We start from the raw sequence: 26,292 nt of genomic DNA on the forward strand, positions 1-26,292 counted from the left end.
AAATTCTTAAATCATTCGTTAGTCACTTTTGCACCCATTACAAGCGTCAGTGTGGTCTGGGGGAATCATCGGCCATTACTTTTTTGAAAATGAACGGGGCGTTACGGTTACTGTTATTGGAGAACGTTATCACAACATGATTTATAACTTTTCGACACCGAAATTGGATGCTTTGGGCTTAATCAACATGTGGTTTCAACAAGACAGTGCAAATTCGCATACAGCCAATGTTACGATGAAATCATCTCAAGAAATGGTGATATCGATTAGCCTCCACGGTCGCCGAATTTAACAGCCCTTTTTGTGGGAATATCTAAAGAGCAAGATTTATATCTACAAACTAGAAGTACTTGAGCAATTTAAACAAAACAGTCGTGATGAAGTTAATAGAATACCGGTAAAAAATTGTGAAAATGTGATGAAAAATGCTATTGAAAAAGCAAGCATTTATCAGGCTAACAGAAGTGGACATTTGGCTGACTTTGTCTTACATACGTAATTCCCGACATTCAGTAAAACATTTATTAGCGTTAAAGCAGTTTGTGTTCATTTTCCATAAAGTTATACAAAAAATAAAGTATTAAACCTTCCCAGTATTTTGGATCCTATAAACAAAGCGAATAAAATTAGAACCCCGAAGAATAAAGTCCCCGAGGTAGAGGGACTGGCCCACCGAGTGGCCGACTGGCAGTAAGCATCGGGAGTCCGCCTGACCTGTTTCGCACTGGGGGATGCTCTTGTCCCAACTTCCGCTCTCGCACCGCAGGATCTCCAGAGCTTCCTTCTCGTGGTGTCCGACCTTGCAGGCGGAGCGCAGCAGCGTGCCGTGGGGCAGACGCTCCACGCAGGTGGTGGGCGTGTAGGTCGGCTCCAGGCATTCGAAGTCCACGGAATACGATCTGGGCATCTTGCAGCGCCCTGGAACAAATAAAAAACTTACGCAACTAGCAAATACAAATCCAAAATACTTTTAAAAAGGCACTCACTCGTACAACTCGGATTACCGCTCCACACGCCCTCGTCACAATACACGAGGGAGATTGATACGTCGTACCCTCTGTCGCACGAATACTTCAGGTAGGCAGAGCCATCCACCACAGTCCCGGGGACAGCGGGCCCGTTCGGAAGCACGTACTTGCCGTCGGTGGGGAAGGGGGGTAGCACGCAGCCGCCCGCGGGGGGTCTGCAAACACCACGTCACGTTAGGCCCAAGCCACGTTCACACACGCCACGCAAATCCGGGCGGCCCGGTAACTTTCCGGGTTCACCCTACAAAAGGTGACACGTTGTGTACGCGTTCACCCTACAAACGCATGGATTGGTGTGGCATGTGTGAAAAGAGCCTCACAGTTACACCCTGGCCCGGGTTCCGGTCGGAAGCGATACAGCGTCCACGTGGAAAATAACTTACACGAGGGGAGCCGGCGGAGTAGTTCCGACGGGGATGGGCGGTCTGCCGGTGACGGTCTGGGGTAGGAAGTTCGGGACGTCCTTACAGAGGACGGGATCCTCGTCAGAGCTGTCGGCGCAGTCCACAACCTGCGTCACGTCAACACGCAACATGACAACAAACTCAAAAAAAAACTGGAAAATCGAACTCGCAACACAGTTCATAAAAATCGGAAAGTTTTCACTTTATTTTTTTACTCTTACACTAAGTTTAGATTTTACTATATGTCCATAAAATACTTAACTGGTGTAACTATCTCCTTAAACTTGTAAAAATTAATATTCAAGTTTAAAATTTTGAAAACATCAAGCCTGCGTAGGTGAAATCGTTCTTTGCGTCGCCGTCGGTCAATAAATATCAACACTATTTTTTCTTGATTATAATAATAAAAATACGTGTCCAAAACTAAATACGCATTTTTATTATTATAATTAAAATGCAGTTCCACCAAGAAATATCCGTAGAAAAACTCAATATAATTTTTCTTAAATATTAATATTTTTATATCAAATTTGATTGTAGAAATAAATGACGAGTAGTATTTAAATCCACAATTTTAGAATAACCAGTGACCGGTTTCATCGCTTTCGCGACATTTTGGAGACTAGTACCGTATATATAAAATTAAGTGTATTTATATAATAACAGAAAAAATAATTCAAAGTTTTATAAAAGTATGTTATTTGTATTGATTTATTTTCTCCGAAGGACCCTTTTACAAAGTTTAACTGGGTAGATACAAAAGTTCATACCATTTATTCAATGAGACATTATATTAAAATGATAATATTCTAAACAAATCAATTAAGAATTGTTATTGACAAACTTAAAGAGTTTATGATTAGCTTCTCATATCGCCCTTTTTTGCGCATCATCATCGCACCTAGGAGCACAGGGCACCGCTTCGGTAGACCGATCGCAGCTCATCTTGATCATTTTCTTTACATGGAAGTAAGATGATCAAGGACCATGATATAATATTCTAGTGTAAAAAAAACATCGTTTTAAATAAATCATTCATATTGCCTGTGATGGGAATCGAACCCGAGACTTCTTTCACGGTAAGCAAATGACCATTTGACCACGAGGTGAACACTTATTCGTGTATACTGAAAAAAAAACACGCATATCTATTTGTACACGGGTATTTTTTTAATTTATTATCTTAGAGTAAATGAAATCTTAAGAATTATTTGGCATCGACGTTGTTCCGAGTGCTCACATTGTTACAGCGGCTCCGGCTGTCCACGCACGCGCCGTAGGAGCAGCGGAACAGGAAAGAGGCGCAGCGCCGCGCCGAGCACTGCGTCACGGTCTCGTCGGACCCGTCCGCGCAGTCCGCGCGTCCGTCGCACAGCACGTCCACCTCCACGCACTGCTCGTCGTCACACTGGAACTTTCCCCTCCTGAAAGCACACGGCCTCCGTTTATTCGCCACTCCTCCCTCCGCAGCGCCCGCGGCGTGTATCCTCCCCTCCGATCCTCCCTTACCCGCATTTGTTGACTTTATTTGCACTCGACTTGCAGCTCTTGTTGAGTTCGTCGGAGCCGTCTGCGCACTCTCGGACCCCGTTGCACTTGGCATCCCCGTTCACGCACGCTCCGTAGGAACATTTGAACAAGTGCGATGGACATCGACTGTAACCGAACAAGCCGTTGCATTATAAATACTCGACGCACGATACTAGAATTATCATAAAACACTTTTTACAAAACAGGGTATAGAAATGAAATAAATAACTATAGGCCAGTATCCATTCGTTCCGTATTAATTCAAATGTTTGAATCCATCGTTTACGATCAGGTTTATCACGTGATTAAACAATATTTACACATCAGTCAACGTGGTTTTGTTCTTGAAAGGTCTATTTTAATAAATTTGGTGCATTTTACTGACTACGTTTATAAGCATATGGACAAAAATATAATCCACTATAAGAGATTTGATGATGACATTTTAATTTGTTGGAAAGGAACAGATAGAACCCTGGACTCATTCGTTAGTTTTTCAAATTCACTTAATAAAAAAAGTAAATTCACATTAGAGATCGAAAAAGATAGAACCATAAATTTCTTAGACCTATCTATTAGTCGAACATTCGAAAACAAACACAATTTAAAAATATATAGAAAACCTACGTTTACAGACACCACAATTCATGCATCCTCAATGCACCCATGGACACATAAATTAGCAGCATACCATTCCATGATGCATAGGTTAATAAATTACCCACTAGACATAGAGTCATTTAATCAAGAATTAAATATAATAAAAAAGATAGCAAAAAATAATACTCAGTATATAATTGAATTTTAATTACTCTACTTATTTTGGCTTGTATAGAAATCCACAAACATAAAATAGCAATTATTTTTAGTATATAAGGAAACTTTGTAAACATTTAAGTTAGTTTGTTTGAAAATGTCCTAACAAGACGAAACGCGTCACAATATACCCTTTGTATATTTTATAAAAAATAAAGTAGAATTATAATCCAATAAACTTGTTTCATTTTGGATACATTACCAAATTAAATATGAAATTCTACCAATTGTCTGCATACACAATAAATAAAAAAATCTATAACCTACTTTCACTTTCTATTAAAACAATTAGTAAAAAGAAAATGTTTCAAAAAAACAAACCATCACGCCGTTTCCCCGTAAGGGTAGGCAGAGAGGATAGAACGCCACAACACTCCATCTTTGCATACAGATCTCGCTTCCTCTACATTCATACATCTTCTCATGCACGCGCGCCGATTATTCCGACTTTTGACATGTCCATCTTTAAGTATTTGTTGGATTTGGTCATGTCATGTCTTTCTCGGTCTTCCTCTATTTCTGCATCCATCAACATTTGCATTGTAAATATTCTTAGTCGTTCTCTCGCTGTCCATTCGTTCTACATGTCCAAACCAGCGCAGAGCTCCTTTCTTGATTTTGTCGATAATGCAAGCATTATCGACAAAATCAATTTGATGAAAAATCATGTTGCCGACGTAAAAGTACATGCACCAACTTGGCGGCCCTTCCTGGGGCTTTAATGTAGCATAGGAGGCTTCAGTATGTGTAAGCGATCTACCACCTCCTCAATAAAGACTAGTATTTGTCACTTTCGGGGGTGGTGATCGCCATACTGAAGCCCACATATAGATTAGAATTCATGAAAATATTTGTATGCCCATAATGTGTTTTTATGTTGTTCTGTATACGTGTTGATCGCCGCGCGGTCGGCGGGGAACTGCGGCCGGTAGCGGGAGGGTGGGGACCTTATACGTGGCGCGAGAGAGACCGATAGAGCCGGCAAATGTGCTCGCTATCTCTCTCGCCGCGTGATTGGTCAACCTAGCACCGCCCGCTATTGGCCTAGCCCACCGCCGCACGGCAAAATGTTGTATATATAGCCCCGCCGGGGAAAAATAAAGTCAGTCATCTCACCACACTACTAAGGCTTTCTACTCTCCACTTCACCTCCCTACCTCGCTTCAAACCGGACCTCATCGCCACCTGGATTCGAACACCGCTACCCCCCTGGACTTGGAACTCGGATACCCTTTGGATTGGATATTGGACCCCGGATAATTTGGACCCTTGGATACTTCCCCGGAACACACCCCGCCGTTCCCACCAACGGAGAGATACCGGCCTTACAACCCGGTTGCCTGACTCAGGATTGCGGCCGCCAGCGCTACTCGCTAGCGACCCCGCAAGGGATCTCTAGGCGACGATACCTCCCCCGGAGCTTATCGTTCGTCGGCCGAGGCCCGCCTACGCCCGGCCACTCTGCGTTTGACACCAGCACCTATAGATATACAGTTCTTGTGACGGGCGCGATTGCTACGGACGAAGCAGTGATCCGCCGCGTCTGTTACAAGTTGGTCCTTCGAGCCGGATCCGGATATTCATCGCAGAGCGCCTAGAGATGACTTCGAGAACCCCTTCACTCCGCTCGGGTCGAGGAGGCACGGAACCGAGAGAAGACCCTGCTACAGATCAGGACTCAGCCGAGTCGGACACATCCGAAGATACAGTCCAGCGGCTGAGGACGCAGGTTCGAACGCTCCGTGCTTCACTACACGATCAAGACCGACGCGTGCCCTTGGAGACGAATCCCGAGCCCGCGCCGCGTGCTACGGATATGGACGGCATCATGACGGTGCTGTCAAAAATGGCGATTCTACTAGAGGCTTCGCAAGGAAGAAGCCCGACTTCAGCCCCAGAGGACGTTAGCAGAGTCGGCGCCATGATAGCGCGCCAATCTACTGCCAAGGACCTACCCGCCTTCGCCGGAGAGCCGCAGGAATGGGCTACTTTCAAATCGCAGTACACTCAGTCGACGGAGATGTGCTGCCTTTCGGATCCAGAAAACCTCCTGCGTCTACAGCGTGCGTTAAAAGGACGGGCAAGAGAATCTGTGTCGTCATTACTAGTGGATCCAAGCCAAGTGAGGGTGATAATGAAGACGTTGGAGCTACACTACGGCCAGCCGGACATTGTAGCGTCTTCCTTGTTGGAAAAAGTGAGAAGGCTCCGCTGCATACAGAACGACGGATCTACGCAAGCATTAGTAGATCTGTCTAGCGCAGTTCGGAACGCGATAGCGACCTTAGAAGGCTTCGGTGGCGATTACATGTCTACGCCACAACTACTAAGTGAACTAGTGAGCAAGTTACCACTGTGCATGAAGTCTCTCTGGTGGTACAGCAGAAGAGGAAACCGGGTGAGGCCCTCCGCGAAGGATTTCGCGCTCTTTTTGGAAGATTTAACGGAATCTTCGATGATAGGCGGCGGAATAGAGCCGCAAGTGTACAGCGGAAAACAACGCGAGAAGCCACAGAAGCGAGAACAAGTGCATACAGTGATTTCAACAGAGGGAAACGGGAAAAGTATAGCGTCATGTGTTTTGTGCGGACGAGGACATTTACTACAAACGTGCCAGGAATACATAGAGTGTAGTATTTCGGAAAGATGGGACATAGTGAAGCGAAAGAATTTGTGTTTTTCGTGTTTATCGAACACTCATCGGGCGATAAAGTGTAGAAATGTAAAAAAGTGCGGCCTCGATGGATGTCGCCGAACACATCACAAGACATTACACGACAGAAATAGTGCCGATATCAGTGAAGCTCGGTCTAGCGCCGATATACGAGCGCCAGATAATAGTGCCCGCCGCGACACGCCTACAGCGGCGGGCGCCGGGGGAAACAGACCGACCGCGAACGAAACCCGCGCCGCGAGTTCAAATGAAAGAAACTACGATTACGGCCACAGTTCGCGGACGAATAATATAGTGACGAGCACCTACGCTCGGGAGGAACCGGTCCTCCTAAAAGTGATTCCCGTCATGTTAAGTGGTCCGCGAGGACGAGTGAACGCGTACGCGTTACTAGATGAGGGATCAACCGTGACATTGATTGACGCAAAAATAGCAAACGACATCGGCGCGCCGGGAGAGACTCGAGGATTAAAAATCCACGGTGCCGGCGGAATGTGCGTAACAGATAGTGCATCAAGAAAAGTCACAATTAAAGTGCGCGGAGTTACGGAAGATTTATTCACTCTCCGCGCAAACACAATACAGAAGCTGAGTCTGCCGCTACAGCCCGTGATTGAAGGGGAAGGCAGGATGCGACAAGTGTGCCCGCAGTTACTCATCGGCCAAGATAACGCCTCTCTCATAGTGACGAGAGAGGCACGGAGATGCGGGGAATACATCGCCTCAGTGACAGCCTTAGGAAAGGTGATACACGGTGGGCGGACACGCCAGACTAACGCCAGCATACTAATGGCGCTTAGTACAGAACAGAGACTAGAAAATCTAGTTAAACAGAATTACGCCGTCGACGCGTTAGGTATAAGTTCGACAGCCAAGATATCGCGTCAGGAGGCGCGAGCCACAGAAACCATGAGAGCCACGACACGTTTCCTACCGCAAGGACAGTACGAGACAGGGCTACTGTGGAAAGACAATCGAATGTGTTTACCGGATAATCGCCGTACAGCGCTGAATCGATTTTTAAGCATAGAGAAAAAGTTCAGTAAAAACAGTGAATTCGCCGCGGCTTACAAGTTAAAGATTAAAGAATATCTAGACAAGGGGTATGCCCGGGAACTGACGCTGGCTGAAAGACAAGACACTGCGAGTGGGCTTTGGTTTTTGCCGCATTTCGCAGTGACGAACGTGAATAAACCGGATAAAATACGGATAGTATTTGACGCCGCCAGCCGCTGCAACGGGAAGTCATTGAACGACATGTTGGCCAACGGCCCGGACCTTCTCTCATCGCTTATGGGAAATATAATGCGATTTCGCGAGGGAAAGATCGCGCTGGCAGCAGATATAAGGGAGATGTTTCTCCAAATTAAAATAAGAAAAGAAGACCAGAGGGCGCAGCTGTTCCTCTGGCGCGATAGTCCCGAAGAAGAAATTCGGGAAATGATTATGACGTCGATGACGTTCGGCGCGGCGTGTTCACCGAGCAGCGCACAGTACGTGAGAAATCAAGTCGCAGAAGATCACGGGCAAGAGATGGCCGCCGCCAGGGATGCTGTGCGAAATAAATTCTACATGGACGACTATATGGATGCCGTAGACAGTGCAACAGAGGCGATACAACTGCGCCACGATGTCAGCGAACTACTACGGCGGGGCGGATTCATCCTCGCGAATTGGGCGAGTAATGATCCCTCCGTAATGGAAGCGATTCCTTCAAGTCTGAGAGGGAAAAGCGCACGCGAAATAATTAGCGGAACCTCCGTAACAGAGAGGGTCCTCGGCATCAAATGGGACCCGGTGACAGACGAGTTTCAATTTAAATTTAAAGTGTCACGGGAGGTTCCAACAGAGAGGCCTACAAAACGGCAGATGCTAAGTGAAGTTATGAGCATTTTCGATCCACTCGGTTTCGTAGGGTGTTTGACAATACGCCCGCGAATACTGCTACAAGATGTGTGGCGCTCCCACATAGAGTGGGACGAACAAGTAAATGAAGAACACGCAGAGAAATGGCGCACTTGGGTGGACATATTACGCAATACCGAGTGCGCTATACCGCGGCGCGTATCGAGCGCCAAGGGCCAGCCAGTAGAGCTACATGTGTTTTCCGATGCCTCGGAACAAGCGAGCTGCGCCGTAGCCTACATCGTGGAGGAGAACGCCGCCGGAAGGAATGCGACGTTCATGGCCAGCAAGTGCCGAGTTAGCCCGCTACGAGCGCTATCAATTCCACGCCTGGAATTACAAGCCGCGCTCATGGCCGCGCGACTGGCGGCCACAATCAAGAAAGAATGCGGAAGTAATATACGCGATACCTACTACTGGACAGATTCTACTACGGTGCTGTGCTGGGTCCAGAGTGATTCGCGCATCTTCACGCCATTTGTAGCCCACCGCCTAGGGGAAATAGATGAGCTAACGAACGCTCAAGAGTGGCGGTGGGTACCAGGAAAGAAGAACCCCGCTGATCTCGGGACGCGGGACGGCGAGATACCAGACATCTCCCCGGCCGGCATGTGGTTCAGTGGGCCGAGTTTCATAAAGAAAAATAAAAGTGAATGGCCGCCGCTCAAGGTAATAACGGCGACCCCGGATACAAGCAGTGAAATAAAGTGTGCGAACAGTGCCATCGTGATGACAGCCCTCCCGGACGAAAGAAGATTTTCCTCCTGGCGGAGACTGATCAGGACTACAGCGTGGGTGTTGCGCTTCATAAACCACTGCAGGAAAAAGAATACAGGAAGCGCGACACTCATCGCCCCGGAACTCAAGGCATCAGAGAGGGCGTGGATACTTATAAGCCAGACAGACAGTTACCACGCCGAGATAGCCGCAATTAGACGGGGGGAGTGCCTCCCGCGGAACAGCCGCCTGCTGGGTCTCACTCCCTACCTCGATAAAGATAGCGTCCTCAGAATGGGGACGCGAATTATGGAAGCCCCCGCGGTGAGCGAGCAACTAAAGGCGCCCGTCATACTGGACGGAGCGCACGCCTATACGCGTCTATTGATAAGGCATTATCACGAGTCGCGGCAACACGCAAGTACAGAGCGGACACTCAGCGAACTCAGACAACAGTTCTTTATAACACGATTACGGACAAATATAAGGAAAATTATATACGAGTGCCGCTACTGTCGAATACAGAAGGCCCGCCCGCAGCCCCCGCTCATGGGACAGCTGCCTGCCGGCCGACTCGATCATCACGTAAGGCCTTTTACCCACTGTGGGGTGGACATGTTCGGGCCCGTATACGTAACTATCGGAAGACGCCGGGAGAAACGATACGGGGCCCTGTTTACGTGCATGGTTACGAGGGCCGTGCATATTGAAATTACACCGTCGTTGAGTACTGACTCGACGGTGCAGGCCCTCAGAAGGATGGCGGCCCGCAGAGGACATCCGACAACGCTCTACTCGGACAACGGGACGAACTTCAGAGGCGCAGACAAAGAGATGGCGGCCGCCATGAAGGAACTAGCTCACGATCCCGAACTACAGAACGAGGCGACAAGGAGAGGGATCAAATGGGTGTTCAACCCGCCATCGGCGCCACACATGGGGGGAGCCTGGGAACGGCTCGTCCGGTCGATAAAGGGGGCGCTTATGGTGATTCTAAAGGAACAAGCCCCCCGAGAGGAAACGCTAATGACAGCGATAGCGGAGGCCGAGTACACAGTAAACACTCGGCCCCTAACCCACGTCTCGCTTGATAGCCGAGACGACGCTCCGCTGACTCCGATGCACTTTCTCATCGGGTCGAGCGGGGCCCAGCCGCATCTGGCCGATTACAGAGACGCGCCGCCCGAACTGTGCCTCAGAAAACAATGGCGGGTGGCGCAGAAACTAGCCGACGCATTTTGGAAAAGATGGATGAAGGAATATCTCCCGACGTTGGCACAGCGACGGAAGTGGCAACAGGCCGCCACACCGATCATGGTCGATGACCTGGTCATAATAACGGACGCCGCCCTCCCGCGGAATGAATGGCCGCGGGGACGCGTCATAGCAGTCACACCAGGAAAGGATGGACAAGTCAGGAGCGCCCGGGTCCAGACAGCCACCGGAACCTACACACGACCCGCCGTCAAGCTCGCCGTGTTGCAAATCAAGGACGACGTCGGCGCAGAGATGCCTCCTCGGCAGGGGGGAGTGTTGCCGACGTAAAAGTACATGCACCAACTTGGCGGCCCTTCCTGGGGCTTTAATGTAGCATAGGAGGCTTCAGTATGTGTAAGCGATCTACCACCTCCTCAATAAAGACTAGTATTTGTCACTTTCGGGGGTGGTGATCGCCATACTGAAGCCCACATATAGATTAGAATTCATGAAAATATTTGTATGCCCATAATGTGTTTTTATGTTGTTCTGTATACGTGTTGATCGCCGCGCGGTCGGCGGGGAACTGCGGCCGGTAGCGGGAGGGTGGGGACCTTATACGTGGCGCGAGAGAGACCGATAGAGCCGGCAAATGTGCTCGCTATCTCTCTCGCCGCGTGATTGGTCAACCTAGCACCGCCCGCTATTGGCCTAGCCCACCGCCGCACGGCAAAATGTTGTATATATAGCCCCGCCGGGGAAAAATAAAGTCAGTCATCTCACCACACTACTAAGGCTTTCTACTCTCCACTTCACCTCCCTACCTCGCTTCAAACCGGACCTCATCGCCACCTGGATTCGAACACCGCTACCCCCCTGGACTTGGAACTCGGATACCCTTTGGATTGGATATTGGACCCCGGATAATTTGGACCCTTGGATACTTCCCCGGAACACACCCCGCCGTTCCCACCAACGGAGAGATACCGGCCTTACAACCCGGTTGCCTGACTCAGGATTGCGGCCGCCAGCGCTACTCGCTAGCGACCCCGCAAGGGATCTCTAGGCGACGATACCTCCCCCGGAGCTTATCGTTCGTCGGCCGAGGCCCGCCTACGCCCGGCCACTCTGCGTTTGACACCAGCACCTATAGATATACAGTTCTTGTGACGGGCGCGATTGCTACGGACGAAGCAGTGATCCGCCGCGTCTGTTACAAATCATATCAATTTGATCCGTACATTATGAAAGGCTGAGACAAGTCTCAGCCTTACATAATGTACGGATCTCAACATTTGTGCATCTATCGTACATAGTTTTACCACACATTCGCCTGAGAGATCGCATTTCGACAGCATTCAGCCTACTTTCATCCCTGTTTTTCCAAGTCCATACTTCGCTCCCATACATCAGGGATGGGACCAGGACTCCGTTGTGAACTGCCAATTTTGCCTCTTGTGACAAGCATTTATTTGCCAAGGTCGATTTAAGTGCACCGTTCACTCTGTTCCCGGCACTCACCCTCATTTCAATATCTTTCTCAGTCATTCCATCCCTAGTGAACATACTTCCCAGATACACAAATTCCTCTACTTGTTTTAGTGAAACTCCATTCACAGTGATTTCACATTTCGTCATACTTTCATTTCTTTCAAAAACCATCACATTCGATTTATCGACATTCATCAGCAAATCGCTTCTCTTGCATACATCGTAGACCTTTGTTACCAAGAATTGCAGTTCCTCTTTGTTATTAGCAAGGAGTACAGCATCGTCAGCATACAAAAGACAATTGACTTTTAAATCACCCATTTTTGCTCCCATTCTTAATCATTCTTCCCATGTTTAAAAAGGCTTTTAAAAAATAGATAGTGGAGCTAGGTAAAAGTTAAATGGATTGTCTTATTCGCTCAAACCAATATTGAATCAACCGCTCCACAAATGTATAGCTTATGTTAGGTTTTTGTTATTTTCATTGTGCGTTTTGTGATATAAATAATATAGATGTACATATTTACCTAGTTTTTAAAACGGTGAATACTTTTTTAACTATCTCTGTTTATTAAGTTAGTCTTCTTTGTTTATTCTCTAATGTAAAAACATTTCCAAAAAGTGTATTGATAAGTGTCCTCAGCACGGGTAACCCCAGTGAGGACACATTATTTTTTATTATTAATTATAGTTTGTAAGAGAAAAATACGAATAAATAAATAAATATTGTAGATGGTTTTGCTCTTACATAGAAAAAAGACTTTAAGCCGTAGTAGTGGCTAAGTTTATATCTTTATTCAAATATGCCCCTTCTGGAGTTCCTCGGGGATCGTTTCAGGTCCTCTTTAATGTTTTCATAAATAATATTTGTTATTTCTTTGAATTTGCGTTTTCCCCTGTACGCTGATGATGCAAATGTCCCTTTTATCTTTTACTTTCTTATTGTATATTTCATATCTTATACCAAAAAAGGCTGATTTGGGGTCATTCAGTCACAGTTATATTAAAACTATTTTAAAAAAAACTAGGAAAATGAATAAAAAGTACATAAAAAAAGTCTAGAAAAAATTGCATTATGGTTACTATTAAAATATCTTTAAAATAGATTTTTTTAAAAAATTGTATTGACTTAAGCGATTCCCAAAAATGTCTATATCTTTCGCGTTGTTATGCATTTAACTGTATTCCCTGCACATGCAAAAGAGGGGATTATAATTTATAATATCCTGTATTCAAGGAAAACACTCAACTAACATAATGGGCTAGTGAGTGACTGAATTTTGTATAGCCAGATAAGGTTTCGTAAAAGTTAGGTGATCTCTGCTGTGAAGGTTACGACTCTCCCCGAACCTATAGGCTAGTGTTCTTAAAAAATTAAGGTGAGTTGTTTATCAATACAAATCGAATAATGGGGACTCCATATGGAGTCCGATCCGATATCGGAGATCGGTACTGTAAAATGTTTCTAACTAGGGACAAGTATAATATTTAGACATTCTGATTTTTTAAAAGAAAGAGATATTCTTGATATAAAACCGAGTACTCTGTTAGCTTTGTTGATAGTATTCTCAATGTGATCGCGGAAAGTGAGTTGTGAATCAAAGGTTTACCGAGTATACCGAGGTTTTTTATAGAAGATTTTTTTTAAGTGGCACACTGCAACTTAAGTAGGAATACTTTCATATTTTTTTATTTTTAGTAAAACCAATTTGTAGACCATACATATTTCATTATCTATACACCAAAAGAACAAAGTATCTATATCAGCCAGTAAATTATCACAATTACCAGGTGGGTTGTCGTTTGATAGTATTTTAAATCATCAACATAAATTGAAAAGTTAGATTTTAGTTTACATACAAGACCGTTTATAAAAATCAAGACTAGAAGTGGTCCTAGGTGAGAGCCTTGAGGTACTCCTGAGGTTACAGGTTCCGGGTTTGAGTCAAAGCCATTCACAGCTACATTTTGGTTTATGTTAGTGATATGAGATGTTAGCAATTTTAGCAGGTCACCATGAATGTCGACATCTTACATTTTTTTAAAATATTTACGGAATGATAACTCCAATAAATGCCTTCCCAAAATCGGTACATGTAACATCTACCACCTGTCTTCTTAAATGGATTCCGTGGATAGAATGGCAAAGATAATTGGAATATTAGAATAAATTAGGACTTAAGACCGCGTTAACTACAAAAGTACTCTTTATTTTCATATTTGTGTTATTTCATTAGGCACTATTGTTTTTTTTTTTTTTGCAAGTGTACACGGAGCGACTTTACACAAGTATAGTTTTTTATCTTTGTATTTAGTAATATAAATAAAATTATAATTGGCCTATGGTTTATTTGTAAACATTGTATTTTTGTTGTAATGACTGTTGTTTTTTTTTAATAATCATCTTCTGGAGATGTAAAGAAGAGGCAGTTACTTACTTTCTCCCGCAGGTGGCCTGGGTCTCATCCGACCGATCGGAACAATCTACAGCGCCATCACAGACCTTGTCTGGCTCAATACATGTTTTGTCCAGGCACTGCCATCTCCCGTTACTAAAATAATATAAATATTCACGTTTAATTTATTTATCCAACTATTGAAGTAACCACCACCAGCGCAGCGCACCGTTGTGTCAGTACTTACCTACATTGGCGTTTTACCGCCTGGCGCCGCATTCTCTGAAGTCCGCTTCGCTCGCCCTTTACATTCACAAACTTCAGTGTCCTTAAATTTCAAAAACTTTTAAAGTTTAAATTGATAGATATCTTAACAACTACGACAAAGCTTATCGAGACGAAAATATAACCATTCGTGACCGGGATGTGTGCGTTTACCACGGGAAATGATTACCTACCAATCTTCTATAGCGATTATACATAGAATAACATACATAATACCAAATAAGTTATGTGTATGTGGCTGCCTCACCTGCTCTTGTTGCTGTTTTGGGAATATTGTGTGCAAATGCTGCTAAGTTCGTCGGACCCATCAGCACACTCAACCACCCCATTACACTCGGCATCTGCGTCCACGCACGCTCCATACGAACATTTGAACAGGTAAGATGGACACAGACTAGAAACATACAAGCTATTGCGTTATGCACGTCACCCGATCGAGAACTCATATGATTATTGTTGCTCTGAACTCACTCACATCTTCTCGCAGGAGGCTTGTGTCTCGTCTGACCTGTCGGAACAATCCACAGCGCCATCGCAGACCTGTTCTTGACTGATGCAAGTCCCATCCGCGCATTGCCACTTGCCATTCCTGATAATCATAATAATGTACTATGAGAACGATGGCCAGCTTTTAGGTTATGGATTAATTTAGGAAAGTGTTTACCCGCAAGTGTTCTGCGGTTGACGCCGCGCCTGCCCCCGGTACGTGTGAAGCTCTGTACTAGAACCAACTCCGGCATTCCTATTTCTCTCGTCTACATTGTGCGAAAACTCCGACGATCTTGAATACAAAAATATTTTTTTCGAATTACTTATAAATATAAATTTTATATTTGAAGCACTAGCGTTAGTTACGTAAACCTCGACGAAGAAGCTTGTTTGCTTTGAAACCGGTCAGTGGAAAAAAAAAATTTAACCATCGAAAATATTAATGAACGGGGATTAAAGAGGAAAACGAGTTAGATGAAGCATTGAAAAGAACATTCCTAACCACGTGCATTGCTGTAGCCACATCTGCCCCGGAGCCAACATCAATAGTTATACAACAAATATTATTTCGCAAACGTCCAGACTTACCTACTCCTAATGATTTAGTCACATTACTGACAGTCATAATGTTGTAATTAAAATATCTATCTATACCATCACGCCGCACGCCGCACGCCGCACGCCTCACGCTCCATGACTCCCTTGCGGGATAGGTAGAGAGGAGTGAGCGCCACTCACTTCTATCCTGATATTCATCCCTTCCCTGGGCCTGGGTCCCCTCACATTCATGCTGTTCCATCTACATACTCTTCTAATCCTTACACTCTACTAAAAAAAACGAATTAAATGAAACCAAAAAGGAAAATAATTAATACGTGTCCACCCACCCTAATTTTACCGGTCAAGTACATTAAATGAGTTTCATATAAATATAGGAAAAAAAACTTGAAAATAAAATAAAGGGACCATATTTAACAGAAACACAAAAACACCAAATAAATGCTACTAAATAAATCTAGAAAAAAAATGACATAAAGTAGATGCTTACATAAATAATGAACGACTGGAACATGTAAAATACTTACAATTGACAGGGACAATTCATATCAACAATTTAATTAGCAAAGTGGCGACATTATCGAGTCTTTTTTTTTTAAATCAAAAACTTTGTTCCAAAAACGGAAAAAATTCTAATGTATGAATCCTTTGTAAAAACTAAAATATGTTATACGTAACTACTATGGGGAGCAGGATATCAAAATGGCATAAACAGACTACAAAGACAACAAAATAAATTATTAAAGTTAGTATATGACCTTCTTTATCTAACTGCAACTAGAGAACTTTTTAAACAAACCAAACAATTAAATAATTTAACTGAACTCTTTCGACTAGAATCATTAAAATTTATCCATAAATGAGCCACTAATGTAATTGTAGACGAAGAACTAAAACTTGTAAAAAAATGTATTCAACATGGGAGAATATCAGACAAATACCATTTTTAACTTTCTTAAACACGACAAGGACAATCAAGACTAATGAACCAGGGACTAAAATTATAGAATAAACTACCAGACAAAACTAAACAAAAGACTCGGACAAACTTTTCAAAAGACGTAAAAAATATTATTTTGAACAACAGAGAGTATGAATGAAAAATGTTTATATTATTTTTTTGTAAAATGAATGTAATAATCCGTAAGGGTTTATAAATAAATTTTCAAATACAAAATAAAAAAATACTACGCGTCCGGAACGATACGTTTTTCTTTTATTAATATAATTTAATTAGAGTTTTCAATGGAATAAATTCGTTTTTTTTTTTAACAAATTTGTAAAAAAATCTTGGGTCACCATTTTGTAGAGGTATCTTATTATACTCACTAGATAGTAGCTATTTGTTATTTTATGTAAAAACATATGATTTAATAAATTTAACCTCAAGGAATACATAATTTAAGTTACGTACAGTTTTTGGTTTATTACACACGAAAATACAGAGGTTAAACAAAGAATAGTTTAAAGTGAACTTGAGTAGGTACTGGTGGAGGCAGAAAAGGGCGGGTGGCGTGTTGCGCGCCCTTATACTCGTATAGGTCCATCTCATACCTTATACTCGTATAGGACAACGCGCTTAATAGTGCCATATACAAATCTATGCAATGTCTCGCAGCAGTCTCCTGCAATGGTCTCATAATCAATAATAACTTATTATTAAAAATCCTAAACATCATTAGATTAAAAAATTAAACCGATGTATAAATACTTCATAAAGGTCTATCGTTTGTGTGATTTCTTCTTGTTTGCTTTTGCACATTTGCCCATACCCTATGCGGTACGCCGCGGCCTCAGATTCGACTTCGGTGAGAGGATAGTACACAATATGAAGTTATGAGAAGTAAAATATTCAGAGGTTATTAGTCTTCTAACGGGATGTCTCTTTTTATGATTATAATAATAATAATATTTAATCTGTTTGCAGAAATAACATTTCCGACGTTTTTCTTACTTTTCGTTTATCGTTTAGGTTAACCTAATAATAATAATTCATAGACTCTTAGGTACTGACCATATTGATAGGTTTTAATCCATGTTTGTTTTTTTTTATCTAAATATCAAAGACGGATTAAACGGAATCGACAAATAGTTTTCACAGAGTGGCGTCACAAACGACAATTTATTTTTCCAGCGAATAGTAATTAATATACATTATTTATGAAATGGTAAGATATAAATTATGGCAAAATAGGACAGTATGAATAAATTACCTCCACCCGGAATCTGATCGGAGGCTCTGGACTGCGACCGCATTACCTGCAAACAGATCGGACATTAGCCGCAAGTGCCTGCTATCTTAGTAGATAGCAGGCACGAGGTGGAACAGATATTGTAATATATATACAAAATTAGTCTAGAATAAGCATTCGAAGCGACAATTATTGCACCCTGATTTTACCACGGTAAAACACGACACGTCGGTCGTGTGGACTTGGACGATCGGTGTGGAGTGGGCCAAAGATAGAATATGATCATTGAATGAGGAAGTTCAGTTGTTTTTTGTTTGTTTTTTATTTGTTAATAGACTATCAAACTAGGCCAAATTTAGAATTAATATATTCCGGGCTACACAGTTTTACGATTTCATCATACTCGTATGTTATATTTTTAGAGTGATCGTTTAAACAACAACGGCGCGGTGCAGCGCCCTCACTTGTTTTCTAAATACCTACATGGCAGGGGCGAATCGTCAAAGTAAGCGATTATGCATAGCTTACCATTATATTTGACTTTTAATAATAATAATTTATAGTAACCATGTTTATGGGAAAATAAATAAAGTAATTGGTATTTATTATAAATCACCGTTTATATCTTTCTACAAAAAAATATCTATGAAGTGCGCCCAGCGCCATGGCCAGCGCCCAGCCCATTCTTACTGAACGATGAAACTAGCCGATTACCTCAGCTTATTCTTCCATACAAAAAAGTACACTGTATTTTTCGTCTTTAACCCAAGTCGGCTTTTTTAGTACTAAAACAAACTTGCAGATTACAAATATTTTTAGAAGATTCTCTATTTGGAAACTAGTATTTTGATCATTTTTTCCGAAGGACTATTTTTCTTTGATGGGATACCGTTGACATATTGTGTATCACATAGGACAGGTGGCGTTCGCAGTGGCCGTTTTAGGCATTATTCATTTTAAAAGAAATCGGCCAGTGCTCAAGTCTCGACAGTACTGTCAATGACAGATCATAATGAAAATATCTGCGTAATGTCATTGTGGTATTTGTTAATAAACTTTTGTACACATACAATTATTAAAATATTGTAGAATAAAGCTACGTTTATCGCGTGGTTAATAATAACTGTTGTTTGAGTTGATTTTCACAGAACCACAAAAAAATTGTCATTTATAATTACATTACTTACATGTGATGTAAGTACTTATATGTAGTACAAATTAATGAACATTTTTAATAGATTACCTATAAAATAAATCACGGCTCGCCACTGCTACATGGGTACGTTTTTATAAAACCTCGTAACCTGACATTTTTCAAATTGAGATAAAGATCATTTTCGATGCGCAATTCAAAAATGCTATTAAATTTCTTAACTCGTATGGCAATCCTTAATTGGATTTGTATGATTTACGAAATGGTTACAGCGTTAAATAAAATGTATAAATTTGAATCACAAGCTAATTACATCCTGTGACAAGAAAATGTAAATAAAATCAATGAGCATGATCATTTAGACAGACACAAATCCAAACAACCCGAGGAAAACAAAAATAGAAAAATACCTAAACTCCAGATTCTTTATATAAATATACGCAGTCTTAAACCGAAAAAAGATGAACTTAAATCAATAATAACAAATGAATCATCAATACCAGATATCATTATGCTTACAGAAACATGGCTAAGCAACGCTGAAGAAGAATTGTATGAAATTAATAACTATAATGTAATTAACTCACGTAAAGAAGGCGAAGGAGGAGGGAGAAGTAACGATATATTGCTAATAATTTAGATTTCCAAATTAAAATAAAAGAAACCGCAAAAGATAAATCAAATGTAATCTCTATTAATTTAACTGAACAAAATATTAATATCTGTGTCGTCTATAGACCACCCAATAAAAATCAAGTAAACCAATTCATCGACTTTTTTGAAACATATATACTTACAAAAGAAAAAGGAAAAATAATAGTAGTTGGTGATTTCAACATAAATTTATTTGACAAAAAATGTGTGCATACTAATGACTACTTAAATTCTCTCCACTCACATAATTTTGAAATACTAAATGAAATATCACCTGAAAAGTATACTAAGTGGAATCAAAGAGGTGAAAATACAATAATTGACCATGTGATCACTAATATAATAGGATGCAATCACACTATTGACTACATAGACACACCGTTAAGTGATCATAAATTTGGATATACCAGTAGCTAAACAAATAGTAGCAAGACAAAAATATACTTCAGAAAAGATCGATTTTAATAAACTTAAAGAAAGCGTGGAACTAAAATTACAAAATTTACAAACAACTAGTTTTAAACAACTGCAAGAGTTGATTCAAACTGAAATTAAAAAAATACAAAAACAGAAAACAGAAGATTTACTACTTCAATCCAAAAAGAAATATTCAAAAATATCATTATAAAAAATAAAATTTACAAAAAATGGTAAAAGAAAGACACAATCAACATCTGCAAATACAATTAAAAAATATTCGAAAGAGCTGAGGAATGAAATAAGAAATTCTAAAAAACAATACTATCAACAACAAATAGCGTGTGCAGAAGGAAACAGAAATAAATTATGGAAAATTATTATAAATATTAAATCAGACGCAAAAATACCATTACCATAAAGAAAATAAAACAAATGGATGGAAAAGTAACAAGTAATCCGGTAAAAATAACAAGTACGTTAAATGATTTTCATATAAATATAGGAAAAAAAATTGCAAATAAAATAAAGGGACCATGTTTAAATATAACAGAAACACAAAAATACCAAATAAATTCTACCTTCTTTCTTAGATCCGAAACAATGGGAGAAATCAAAAAAAATATAGATAATTTGAAAAAAATGCTTCTCCGGGATATGATAAAATTAAACCATCGCTAGCGAAAATTCTTAAAGACATGCTTATTCCAATATTAACAAATCTGATTAATCTGCATATAAAAGAAGGTACCTATCCAGATGAATTAAAAATAGCAAGAATCACTCCAATGTATAAAGAAGGTGATAAAACAGATCATGGCAATTACATTGAAATTACATTGAAAAATACATTCATAAGAGATTAATGGATCATGTTAAAAATCTCAACATACTAACTTTCAATCAACATAGCTTTCAAGAGAAAAAAAACCGGAACAGCCCTAGTAAATTTAATAAATTTAACTCAAACAAACATGGATACTGGGATCCCAATCACGGAAGTAATCTTAGATTTCAAAAAACTTTCTATACGGTTCATCTTGAGACCATGATAAAAAAATTAAACGACATAGGAGTAAAATTTCAAGAATGTAAACTATTTAAATCATACTTAGATAATCGAAAGCAGTATACATATGTGAATGAAAAAAAAAGCCTTTTGCAAACAGTAAATTTTAGAGTACCACAAGGATCTGTTTTGCGTCCAATATTGTATATTTTATACATTAATGATTTGTCACTGTACAATTTCAGGGGAAAAAATATTATGTATGCCGACGACATTGGCCTATTCTATAAAAATCGAACAGACGTATTAACAAACAATGACATAAACGAAGACCTAACTATGCTGACTAAATGGACAAACACAAACTTACTTACACTTATTAATTAAAATAAAAAAAAGCCATATTATCCATTTTGAATCTAGAAAAAAATGTCGTAAAGTAGATGCTTACATAAATAATGAACGACTTACTGAAATTAAACATGTTAAATACTTACTGTAGACAGACAATTGACATAGACAATTCATTTCAACAATTTAATTAGCAAAGTGGCGGCAGTATCGAGTCTTTTTTTAAAAAATTAAAAACTTTGTTACAAAAACGGAAAAAATTCTAATATATGAAGCCTATGTAAAAACTAAAATGTGTTATACGCAACTACTATGGGGAACAGGATATCAAAATGACATTAACAGACTACAAAGACAACAAAATAAAATATTGAAGTTAGTATAATATGACCTTCCCTATCTAACTGCAACTAGAGAACTTTTTAAACAAACTAAGCAATTAAATATAACTGAACTCTTTCAACTAGAATCATTAAAATTTATCCATAAATTAGCCACTAATGTAATTGTAGACGAAGAACTAAAACTTGTAAAAAATTGTGGTCAACGTGGACATAATACGAGAATATCAGAAAATTATTATAAACAACTTTCTAAAACAAGACAAGGACAATCAAGACTAATAAACCGGGGACTGAAATTATACAATAAACTTCCAGACAAAACTAAACAAAAGACTCGGACAAACTTTTTAAAAGATGTAAAAAATGAATGTAATAATGTGAATAAATATGAATAAAAAAATGTTTATATTATTTTTGTAAAATGAATGTAATAATCCGAAAGGATTTATAAATAAATTTTCAAATAAAAAAATAATTATTATTATAAGTAGCGTAAATAAAGCCGTGCCGTGTGTCATTATGTCGCCAGTAGCCAGTAGCCAGTAGACAGTAACACTCTTGAGGAATCTTTATCTAACTAATGCTGAACTACTGAACTTGTGACCTATCTTGTCTTCTTCTAATATTATTTATCGATTCGTCTTATCTGTCAGACGGCGCGGCGATAGGTAGGAACCACATATGGGGCCCGTTGGACAGTAGGCAGTGGGTACACGGTACACGGTACACGGTACACGGTACACGGTACACGGTACACGGTACACGGTACACGGTACACGGTACACGGTACACGGTACACGGTACACGGTACACGGTACACGGTACACGGTACACGGTACACGGTACACGGTACACGGTACACGGTACACGGTACACGGTACACGGTACACGGTACACGGTACACGGTACACGGTACACGGTACACGGTACACGGTACACGGTACACGGTACACGGTACACGGTACACGGTACACGGTACACGGTACACGGTACACGGTACACGGTACACGGTACACGGTACACGGTACACGGTACACGGTACACGGTACACGGTACACGGTACACGGTACACGGTACACGGTACACGGTACACGGTACACGGTACACGGTACACGGTACACGGTACACGGTACACGGTACACGGTACACGGTACACGGTACACGGTACACGGTACACGGTACACGGTACACGGTACACGGTACACGGTACACGGTACACGGTACACGGTACACGGTACACGGTACACGGTACACGGTACACGGTACACGGTACACGGTACACGGTACACGGTACACGGTACACGGTACACGGTACACGGTACACGGTACACGGTACACGGTACACGGTACACGGTACACGGTACACGGTACACGGTACACGGTACACGGTACACGGTACACGGTACACGGTACACGGTACACGGTACACGGTACACGGTACACGGTACACGGTACACGGTACACGGTACACGGTACACGGTACACGGTACACGGTACACGGTACACGGTACACGGTACACGGTACACGGTACACGGTACACGGTACACGGTACACGGTACACGGTACACGGTACACGGTACACGGTACACGGTACACGGTACACGGTACACGGTACACGGTACACGGTACACGGTACACGGTACACGGTACACGGTACACGGTACACGGTACACGGTACACGGTACACGGTACACGGTACACGGTACACGGTACACGGTACACGGTACACGGTACACGGTACACGGTACACGGTACACGGTACACGGTACACGGTACACGGTACACGGTACACGGTACACGGTACACGGTACACGGTACACGGTACACGGTACACGCAAGCGAGGAGGGGAATCCTTCTTTGCATTCCCAAATTATGAGGTGGTTATTTACAGCGATAGTCCCTGGCTGGACTGGCGCTATGGCGATGCGATTATAGAACTCACGATTTAGAAGTCCGAGATTCAAACCCCACTCTACTTCAACTCAATTCCCATTTTCTAAGTTGTTATTTACAACTCGTTGAAAATGGCCCCAAAATTTAAATATTTGGGTAAATCATTAGAACGCAAATATTTTTATTTTTTTAAGTTCCAACACTGTCATGGATATGCCAATGTCATTGGCATATTTTGTGATTATTCCATTATGACATTTTGTAAATCAAATTGTATCTCTACGTATTTACGAGGCATTAGCTGGTGTGTATTGAGACATTTCTGGGCTAGTATTCTGAAAGCAGTTTGGAAAACCAGGGCTGGAAGTTTATTATCTTTCATCACCATCATCATTCCCTTTCCGCACCGAATGGTGCATAGGACACTGCATCGGTACACCGATCGCAGCATATCTTGATCATTTTTGCTACATTAAGGTAAGATGATTAGTCTTACGCTTCAGGTTCCAGACCAGGGACTATGAAATAATCTAGTGTGAAACACCCTTTAAAATAAATAGTTCATATCAACCATGTCAGAATTCGAGCCCGAGATCTCTTGCATGGTAGGCAAACGCGCTGACTATATTTAAGCAATGCATATTAAAAAAGACTGCAAAATAAACCGTTTTCGTGAGGTTAACCAATATCGTGTGTACCGCGAAATATTTTTTTAAACGGCCAAGTATCGAATTACTTCTGCTACTTGTGTTCTGTCCCCACCCAATAAAGATGTATTCAAAACTGCATGTAAATATTTATTTATGAATCGTATTAAGACATTATAGTGTTTTTTTATACTAACTCACTAACCCGATAACCCGTATTTTTGTCATTTCATTTTTTTATGCCACATCATTGTTGTTGAGCATTTGTTATTCTTCTTCTGAAGATGCATGTTTTTCAAAATATTTAATCTTACTTAAAGCTTTTTTCCAGCTACGGAACCCGGTTGATGTTAATGCGTTTTCTTCGCTTCCCAGAACCATTTTAATATTTACTTACTACTCTAATTGGAAACTTCCTCGATCTTTATTTTGAGGAAATGGCGAAAATTTGAGATGAATTTTTTTTCAGTGTTTGCAGAAATGTCACTTAAATCACGCACCACCGGTAGGTAGGTACTAGCTGCAGAAAAATCAGGTTCGGGTTATCCCTCAAAGTTGGCGCCACGGCTGCAGAGCTGCCCATGCGGACAAAAATCATTATAGGATTATCAATCACGAAGATAGCTACAGTTTACAGCGAAACAACGGGCCTTAAGTACTCTGGTCGAGAATCGGAAGTGCAAACCGAAATCGTCCGTTACACGTCGTCGTTAAATCAAAAACCGAACCAAAAATTTGTAACGCTTTTGTTCTATGCAATAGAGCGAAAACCCCTCCAGCTGCGGCGCATTGTTACCTACTCTGAGTATTATCCGCAGCGTCAGGTTTTCTTATCATCTATTTCTCCACAAAAAAACCTAATCTACTTTTAGAATGTCACTGACTCGACGTGTTCGTGTTTTATATTATGTCATTAGTATACTTGACTAAAGAACAATATCTGGCTAGCGGCTAGGGCAGGCTCGCCCTGGCGTACCCCTAAATGAAATCAACACGGAAATTTTAGTGTGTGTAATGCCAATGTATAGGTCGCAAGCCCCGTAAATGTCTGGACTTGTATATTTCCTTCTCTCCGTCACCCAAATATCCACTCCTGTCATCTGCCCCGTACCTACTACTACCTGCCAGACCTGCCCACCTACCGACTACCAACCTACCGCCCTGAACCAGCTCCTAATGAGAAGCGCCATTAGAATTCGGTGGCAGCTCACATAGCACATAATCGGATACCAAATATTTAATCATTTCCATGAAAACTGGTTCTCGGCTCCACTTGTATCGCAGCTCATAGCTCACCGGCGCGCCGGTGGAAGGTCAAGAGAACATCTTCTCTGAAGGAATGTATTTATCATATTTTAATTTTTGAACATGTCAATATATTATAATACCCGCCCCGCGTCCATTATTTAATATAATACGGGTACTTTAATGACTAGATAGGATAATGCCGGTAGTAATTTTTCAATCAAAGAGATTCAAATAAATAATACGATTCCTCGATACTGTCGGAACATAATAAAAAACTACATCGAATACAACTGAAACGCGAACATTTTGTTTATTTTCATTTATCAAAAAACAATGTGAGAACGCCGTGTTATAGAGGATTATAATAATTAGGTGAAATAGAAAATATCCAACAATTTTTTAGAAATTTCCCACTCGTGCACTTACATATCCAGATAACTGAAAATGTTCCGAAACAATATGAAACACACCTCCTGCGTATTGTGATACGAAATAATTTATTTATCAGTGTCTAGAATTGTTTGAAAACAAAAAAATGTTTATGTCTTATATTAATGACCTTGGCTGTGGTAGTAATTTGTGTCTGACCAGATTTAATAATTTCTGTACGCTGTAGAGTTATGTTGCTAAAATATGAATTACTTACGCAATATACAGACAATCCATAAAATGTAAATAAATTTAAACATGTTTATAACATCACACCGTTTATGCCGTCGTCACTTCGAACTATTCATGACAACACAGGACGGAAAACTCTCCGCCCGATGAACCTTGTAAAATATTTCGGTGGATTTCCGTTAAATCGTCGGACCACTCGAATATAAAATTTTCCAACACTAGACTTTATACGAGCCGACAACCCACGACGACACGACACACGACACACGAC

At 41.3% G+C, this 26,292-nt stretch overlaps 1 protein-coding gene across 1 annotated transcript; it reads right to left on the reverse strand.

The window, feature by feature from the left end:
- Positions 1 to 565: 565 nt before the first annotated feature.
- On the reverse strand, positions 566 to 26,292 carry LOC148274612 (uncharacterized). The gene is made up of 12 exons (XM_088236883.1): positions 26,047 to 26,292; positions 17,704 to 17,749; positions 15,108 to 15,224; positions 14,919 to 15,032; positions 14,691 to 14,837; positions 14,406 to 14,486; positions 14,201 to 14,314; positions 2,942 to 3,088; positions 2,673 to 2,856; positions 1,412 to 1,539; positions 987 to 1,183; positions 566 to 918 (listed from the first exon to the last, which is right to left on the reverse strand). Exons 1-12 carry the CDS (start codon positions 26,087 to 26,089, stop codon positions 581 to 583), a joined length of 1,656 nt encoding a protein of 551 aa, XP_088093009.1. The 5' UTR covers positions 26,090 to 26,292; the 3' UTR covers positions 566 to 580.

The sequence above is a fragment of the Micrasema longulum genome, unplaced genomic scaffold, assembly GCF_059751315.1.
Source record: "Micrasema longulum isolate JH-2025_06_02 unplaced genomic scaffold, ASM5975131v1 h1tg001614l, whole genome shotgun sequence".
NCBI classification, from domain to species: domain Eukaryota; kingdom Metazoa; phylum Arthropoda; class Insecta; order Trichoptera; family Brachycentridae; genus Micrasema; species Micrasema longulum.